At 48.6% G+C, this 8171-nt stretch overlaps 2 protein-coding genes across 3 annotated transcripts in view; both read right to left on the bottom strand.

Annotated features, from left to right (window-relative positions):
* slc13a4 (solute carrier family 13 member 4) overlaps nucleotides 1–8171 on the bottom strand; it is a gene marked incomplete at its 3' end in the record, with an annotated part of 29634 nt that overhangs the window by 16386 nt on the left and 5077 nt on the right.
* Nucleotides 1–8171, bottom strand: part of gas2l3 (growth arrest-specific 2 like 3) — a gene marked incomplete at its 3' end in the record, with an annotated part of 139261 nt that overhangs the window by 1810 nt on the left and 129280 nt on the right. For both annotated transcript variants that reach the window (XM_037979976.1, XM_037979991.1), the window contains 6 exon segments: nucleotides 551–692; nucleotides 767–830; nucleotides 915–1056; nucleotides 1141–1259; nucleotides 1990–2176; nucleotides 7202–7257. In XM_037979976.1, coding sequence (XP_037835904.1) covers nucleotides 551–692; nucleotides 767–830; nucleotides 915–1056; nucleotides 1141–1259; nucleotides 1990–2176; nucleotides 7202–7225 — 678 coding nt within the window.

Genomic DNA, 8171 nt, shown 5'->3' on the forward strand with positions numbered 1-8171 from the left:
CATGGAACATAAACGCATCGACAAACACTTTGTGTCTGCAAAACATGTGAGGAGAGCTGCAGACCAGGGACGATCCAGAAATGCTCATGAATGTCAGTTTAGAAGCTCTCAAAGTTCTCAAATAAAGCACCTTTTGAGAATGTCAATGTTTGTTGGGAATTATCTTACAAAACTAGGAAGAATTTTTGGTTTAGGTATTAAAAGTTATGCTTGTTTATTGATTTTAGTAAAAAAAAGGCAACTTTTAGGAAAATGTCCCGAGAAATCCTGGAGGGACTGATTAAAGCAGAATGGGACAATCCCTGTAAAACCTGCAGCAGCTGCTCTCCTGGATCTGGATCAGTTCCGCAGACTTCATCTAACATGATTCTGACGGCGGTTATTTTTAGCGGCGCCGTCTCCTCTGGGAGGAAATCAACCCGACGGCGTTCGTGCAGCGTTCTGATCCACTGAACCAGACTAAATAAATAACAGCGCCCCCAGCAGAGGACTCGGCGTGCACATATGTACGACGGCGTCCGTCACGTGATCAGCTGCTGGTCGGACCCACCTCGGGCTGGTAGAGGGCGCCGTGCCGGCAGCACACGCTGAAGGTCTTGACGGGCGGCTGGGGCTCCTCCGCCATCAGCCGCGTCTCCTCCAGCTCGATCTCCTTCTCCAGTTTCACCAAGACGGGAGGCTCCACGCCGTACCTGCGACACGAGCCGTGAGCGTCTAGGGGCGGAGCCAACGAAACCTCACGCCAACACTAAATAAGAAGACTTACTTGGAGACGATGCGGCCGATCTCCAGCAGGCAGAGACAAACCTGCCGAGGCTCTTTGTGCAGAACTGGAACAGAAAACAGAATCCCTGAAAGCGGCGGCGTCTCGTTAGGAGCTCCGATTAACGAGCAGGACGGCGGCGGGTTCTCACCGAGGCCCTCGGACTCGAACAGGTACGTCTCCTCCACGCCGACGTGCCGACACCACGCCAGGAAGTTGGCCGTGTTGTCGCGAGCGAAGAAGGAACCGGGGGAGGCGTCTCGCTTGCACGCCACTTTTCTGGCGGGAAAAAGCTGAAATGACAGAAATAATCTCATCTCGTATCGTCTCCTCAGGAGCTCCGTTTTCTAAAACGAGTCGCTTGCGTCCCGACTCACCTCGCCGAGCGCCGGCGGGCAGATCCGGGCCACGCGGCTCTGCAGGGCGCCGACGAGCTGGCAGAGCTTCACGCCGTTGTTCAGCTCCTCCATGAAGAAGTCGGCTCGCACCTCCTCTCCTGGGCGAGGAAAGAAAATAAAACTTAACCTCTGACAGAGCCAGACTTTTACTTTGAAGAGCATCTAGTGCCCGCACTTCAGACTGGCAGACTAAAAATTAACCCTCAAACAAAAAGGCTCGCTGTGCAAAAACCAGAAACTGGATTAAAATATAATTTAATTCTAGAAATGTCCGTCTGTCCTTCAGGGTTTCCCCCTCAGCCCAACTACGGATGTTTTGTTGCTCCTGCATTAATAAAAATAAGCTGTTATTGTTCCTTTACTTTTGTTCCCTTCTTTAAAAAAGGTAAAAATCTGTACAGGGCGCTCCGACGCCCCCTGGGCTGGAAATCTACGCCTGAGGGAACGCCATAAAAGACGACACCGGGAACAAACAATCAGAGCGAGGGACAAAAGTCGACTTCCGCCCAAACGAGGCCCGAAACTCGAGCCGGTCGTGGTCAGGTGAAGGTTTTGTCCGCGCCCTCATTCCTCCGAAGAGGAAAAAAGGAAAGCGAGATTCGGTTGGCGAACAATGGAGCCGGTTTCTGGTCAGCTTTGGTTTCCTTGCTGCTCCGAGGGACAACAGATGTCCGGATAATAGCGGAGACGGATGAAACGAGCTGGTTTTGTGTCAACAGCATCAGAACTTTCCTCGCCTGGAGGGAGAAACTTCGTGCGGCTGCTCCCCGGCCTTCGATGTCGGACACGAGCTCTAAACCGCCTTTTACCTGCCGGAGCGAACCGTACCCAACAAGCCGCTGAGCCAGATGGCCAGGTCCTCCTGCATCGGCACCAGCGTGGCTTCGTGGCGCACCGCCAGCCACTGGTCGTACTCGAAGACGTTGGCGAGGCCCGGGCCGTGCCGCTGGCCCAACGGGCTCCGGGGGCCCCTGGGACTCGGCAGGGGCGAGGCGAACTTCTCGCCGAACCAAACCTGCGGAGGAAGAGACGAGCAAAGAGACATCTGATTGGCTGCTGAGCTTCGTGGGCATCTGTTAGTAGATTCAGGTTTGCACCAGCTCCTCGGAAAATAAAAATACAGAAAAATGGACGGACAGACGGGTGTTCAACGCTGGTTGCTGTTCAGATTATTCAACAAGGACCACAAAGGCACAAGCTACGCCGGAGCAACGACGAGCTTTTAAAGTCGTCACCTTTGACCCAACAGGGCTCAGCCCGGCTGCAGAGCTGGAGCTCGGACAGGAAGCTGCCTGCAGACGGCGCCATGACGCGTCCCGTCTCGCGGGACATGTCTTCGAACCACGAGATGCCAGAACAACTAATATTCCCATAATACTCAACAACAGTGCAGGTTTTTCTAACAATCATGCAGCTTTATTGGGTAAAAGTCCAACATTTCTTGTGAGGCGAAAGCTGCACAAACATCGTCCCTCGAAAACACATCGTGGATATCCTTTTTTTTGGCACTAAGTACAAACTTCACACGTTTAGTTGTGTTTGTTCGATTTTACTCAGTTTGTAGTTCACTGAAACCAGCAGCATTTAAAGGTAGCTTGTTGTCCTCAGTGGAGATTCCCAGTTTTCAGGTTTTCTAAAAATGTTTTCTTTCTTAAGAGTTTCCAGTATATAACAAGGATAAAACAAACAGGAAGTAGTTAATGTGTTTGTATAAGTTGTCTCCACTGGATGCACTAATGTCTCATTAATTGCTACATCAATAAATTCTCTCTAAAAAAATTTAATCTCATGAACTCAGTGAGTGAGGGGAAGACCAGTGGGACAACCAGAGGCTCAGATATACTCGGCCTAATATAACGGACAAGTGAGCAACTGAGTATTTGTGCAGACACGTCTGTTTCTGTGCGTCTTTTAGTAAAAGTCTCTAAGGTTCATCCTTTATCACCTTCTCTCCATTTTCCCCTTTATTCATCTCACAGATTATGTCAGAGAGTTGATTTAAGGAAAACTCGGCTGTGGAGATTCAGCATCTCTGCTGCCACACGCCGCCTCGTTTAGCGCCCCGTCGTTTCCGCTAACGAGTCTTTAAAGCCATCGTTTAATGTGTCCGATTTGTTCGGGTTTAACGTGTTTCCAGATGTCCACTCCTCCTCCAGAAATGACACAAACCACGTCTCCTCCTGTCTGTTTGTGGACATCTGTCTCTGACGCACACTTCAATCTTCCGGTCGATCCCGTGTCATCGAAACGAGGACTGGAATTCACCGAGTCCAATCGGCCAACAAACAGGAAACCTTCTGGGGCAGAAGAACAGAAATGTGCTCCTGCAGATGTTCTGATAGTTGGACCACTCGAGTCTCGTGAGATAAAAGCCTGAGAAGGTTTCGGGTCTCTGAAACGACCGAACAAGCCCCTTTAATTATTCAACATTAGTTTCCCTGCAGACTCTGGGGTCCAAACCAGCAAAGATTAGAAAACGCACCAAAAGGGGAATTTGGTGCGACCTTTGAATTCATGAAGGAGGATCCTCGTGGGAACATGAAGACCGACAAAACACCCGATGCCCCGGAGCTGCAGATTATGTAACATCCAGCTGAGAAGATGTTGGATTAGAAAGACTGAACTATCTGCATACATCCGAGACAACATTCAGCTTTAACGTTAATAAACCTGCATTGTGCAAATAAGAACCTGTTAATCCCCCCTCGGTCCTCACAGTACAGGAATGTGGTCCGATAATCCAGCAAAAAAATGCAAAATACTGAGATTGGGAAGCATTACGGCCGTTATCGACCAATCAGCCCTTAGCGCTTAAACATGAGCCACTTAGACTGAAGAATGAAGCAGGTGAGGAGTGAGAAAAAGGAAAACTCCCTCAGACTTCAGACTCCTAAACTTCCCACGGCCTTCAAGCTTCGAGTCTTTAGGATCTGACGTTTCTAAGGTCCGAAGGGTTTTCTCTACATAAGTTCTTATTTCCAGAGATCTGGAGTCTTTAAAGCCTCCAAGCGTCAGAGTTTATCTCTGAGACAACTTTGGAGAAAGTAATGTTTGATCAGGTGGGATTAGAGGTGGAGTAGTGCTATCACAGGGGTGTCCAGTCCTGGTCCTCAGGGCCACCATCCTGCAGGTTTTACTTGTTCCTCTGCTCCAACACACCTGATCTGAATCAGTGGGTGATTAACAGGCTTCTGCAGAACATGAAGAGGTGATTTAACCTCTGAATCAGGTGTGTTGGAGCAGAGGAACAAGGAAAACCTGCAGGAAGGAGGCCCTGAGGACCAGGACTGGACACCCCTGTGTTATCAGGTGATGTGAAGGTCAGACAAATACTGCCACAGAGAGAACATCAGGTAAAGGTCCAGTCACCAACGGAGTATTGTTGAAGGTCCGTCTGGACGCAGGTCCTGGACTCTCATCTCTCGCCGTTTTGATGGCTACAGTTTGTCGGCGGCTGCGTTTGGGGCGGCACCGGGGTCTTCGGTTCAGCGTTACCACGAATGACCACCGTGTGCAAATGGGAGCACAGAGGGGAGAGGACCAGTCCTGCAGGCATCACTCCCGGCGTCAAGGCGTGTGCAGCCATATGCCCCTTTCCACCGGCTCTAAAGGTCCCAGCTCCACTCTACTCGGCTTGCTTTGCAAGCGTTTACATCGGCATTTATACGAGGCCGGTCCCTGCTTCTTTGGTCCCTGCTTTGGAGTAGGGCCAGCCGGGCCGGCCCTGCTTCGTGGGCGGAGCAAGCTTAGCTCCTGTTCACTCATTGGTCGTGGGTGTGACCAGATGCAAGGTAGGAATATAAACAACAGCGTTAGCTTACCCGGCAGCGTTTCTGCCGTCTGTCCCCCAGCTGAAGGCCTGTAAAGCCTGAAATCTCCGGCAGATAACAGCTGTCCTACTCTGCGCAACAATCGCAGCATCCAGAGCATTTCTTCCACTGCGCCTCTCTTCCTGAAGTCTCAGGAGAATCCCCATAAGTTTAAAAAACAGCAACAACACAGGGCCAACGCTGTCCTTAGCGCTTCTGTTGTTTACACAACTGGCGCCTTCCTAACCCTAACCCCGCCCCCCACAACACGAGGAGGTGTTCCTCTGCTACCGACCAAACTGGCCGGTGTGAACGTGATGCATTCTTTATCGAGCCGAGCCGAGTAGAGCCAGACTTCTGAATTAGAGCCGGTGGAAAAGGGACATTAGGGCCTGATGGTACGGCGCTACAGCAGTCACCGCCAAGCTCAGGGTGTCAGACTCCAGGCCTCAAGGGGCTGCCGTCCTGGGAGGTTTAGGTTTTCCTGCTCCAACACACCTGATTCAAATCCTTTAATCATCTCCTCATCAAATCATCAGCTTCTCCAGGAGCACGGCAACAAGTCGTTCATTTAAAGCAGGTGTTTTAAAGCAAGAACGCGTCTAAAACATGCAGGACAGCGCCCCCCGAGGGATGGAGTTTGACACCTCTGTGAACAGACATGAGGATCTAGGCCAAAGGAATGGGTTTTTATCGTTTCAGCCTTGCGTCCACACGGAAACAGCCTTTCAGGAGCCCTAGAATAGTATACAAAACAAATCTTAAAACCCCACCTCAACTTGAACCTCCAACCCAAAGACATCCTCCTGAAATCAGTTTGGTAAATTAGGTGATTAACTTATTGCAATTAATCCAGACTTTTTGACTAAATTACTAAACGGTAAAGACAGAAATGTGACGCCTATATTCAGGAGTCTGGTTTGTTTTATTAAAAAGGTTCGTTCAAAATGCCATCGTTATTCTTCCCTTAAACATCCATGCGTGCGTAAATCTTCAGCCTGGCTGAGCAGAGCGGTCGGGGGTGTGACCCGACATCCGAGCCGAGCTCTGGAAATGCTCCCAGGAGGATCAATATCATAAACAAGTCGTCCTTTTACTCGCTCTCGTTCAGTTCAACTAATTCGTCATCCTCTGCTCTGCCAACGTTAGTTTCCCCCCAAAACACCAAGTAACCCGATCGGTGCAGCGTACGACCGGAGCTCGCCGCCAAATCAACACAAGCCACATGTTCTGGGAACGGCACAGTCCAAGACGAGAGGGAAAGAGGTGTCTCCGTGTGACAAATCCGTAACACGATACGTTTGTTGTTTTGAGTTCTGGGACGACTTCCACATCGTTGCTGGGAGGAGAAAAGGGGAAAAAGGAACATTCCACCCACGCCGGGGGGAAGTCCGGGCCGCGGCACGTCAGACACGCCGCAGCACAGACGGCGAAACTGATCAGACACGCAGTCCTTAAAAACGTTATTAAAAAAGGGAACAGTTTGGATCTTGGTCATGTTCGGACTAGCCATTCGCTCGTCAGTCCTGTCGGAGAAATCATTTCTCCAAACTGAAAAACAGACAACTTCTCCACAAGTGAATCCTCCCTTAAATCAGGAGGTTTTTCAGGCATTTTAACACTGAATTATTAAGAAAATAACTCACTTCGTTGCATAAAATTTAATGTAAATTCAGCTATAAGTCAGACCCTCCAGGATGTTGCGATCGCAACTATTAATGCAAAATCAAGCAAACCCTGCGAAATCGTGACTTTTTGCAACTTTGCCCAAAATGCCGCAACTTTCCTGCAACTTTAACCCAATATTTATTGTTTCCAAAATGATTCTCCACCGTTTCTGCGGTCTAGTCTCTTCTTTGTGGGTTTGTGTAGCGTGGAATACAAAATAAGCCCAAATAACTCAGGAAGAAGACACATGATGTCACTTCCTGTTAACATCAGGATGCCGGGAGCGTGCAGGAGCAGCGACCGAAGCCAAAATGTGCGCTAATGCTTCACATTTGCCCACAAAGATTTCAGCAAACCAGTTTCCTCCCCAGCTGCAGCTGTTTTGCACGTCCTGCAGTGTAATCATGGAACATAAACACATCGACAAACACTTTGTGTCTGCAAAACATGTGAGGAGAGCTGCAGACCAGGGACAATCCAGAAATGCTCATGAATGTCAGTTTAGAAGACCAGATCCTGAACCAGTCCTTGTGTTAATAAATACCGTAAATAAATGAACTTACCTGGATCCCAGCCTGCACAGCCATGACTGCGTTTCCACAAGATTTACTTCTTCATTCTGAGAAGAAAAGAGACAAACGGATAAAAACTTTTCCTCCGCTTCAGATCTGCTGCAAAATCAGAAAAACCTTAAAACAAACTAACAGAAGTTCTTCATCCCAAAATAAAACTATTTCTTAGCAAATTCTAAAGACTGGATGAAAAACAAGCTCATTAACTTTGTTAACTTGTTTTATTGCTTCTAGTTTGTCCGACGGGTTAATTTTCCACAGAGTTAAATGTTTGTGTCGCACTTTTTATTCCCCACATTAAATTAAATTAACCTGCTGGACGACGCAGCAACATTTCCTTCCCATCAGTCCTTTTTTCCCAATCGTTTGCTTCAAACCCAGAGAAAATCTGACTTTGTTAACTTTTTCTGCACCGTCAGACACAAAACCCAGAATGTGATCCTGCATCTTCAGACACTTTCTGCAAAATCTTTAATTATTCCTTCACTTTATGAGTATTTATTAAAAACTGCTGCAGGAACAGATTTAAATTCAACATTTTCCCTCACGGGTCTAAACCGGAGCTGAGAAAAACAACAAGTCACGGGAACTAAACTCCGATTATTCGATCATTCCTAAACTAATTTCAACCATGTGGCCTCGGTTCAACTTCCACCGGTTTCAGGTCCACATTTACGCTTTTAGAAACGGACGTAAAGGTCGACGAGATGAAGAGGAAAGTTGAAACGGGACGAGTTTGAGTTTTTAAGGAAGTGCCGTTTGCTTTTCCCACAGAAGATGACGGGATCACTGCGACCCTCCGCCATCCCCTGAGGGGGGCGTGGGGGGGGGCAATAATAACCCTGCTGATTTGGTCAACACAGCTGAGGCAACAGTCCTGACACCACCAACCCCCATCCTCAGTCCAATTCTCTCATCCAGACATCTTACAGAAACAGAAGAATCGGCCACAAAAGTGTCC

The sequence above is a fragment of the Kryptolebias marmoratus genome, linkage group LG1 (assembly GCF_001649575.2).
Source record: "Kryptolebias marmoratus isolate JLee-2015 linkage group LG1, ASM164957v2, whole genome shotgun sequence".
In the NCBI taxonomy this organism is placed as follows: domain Eukaryota; kingdom Metazoa; phylum Chordata; class Actinopteri; order Cyprinodontiformes; family Rivulidae; genus Kryptolebias; species Kryptolebias marmoratus.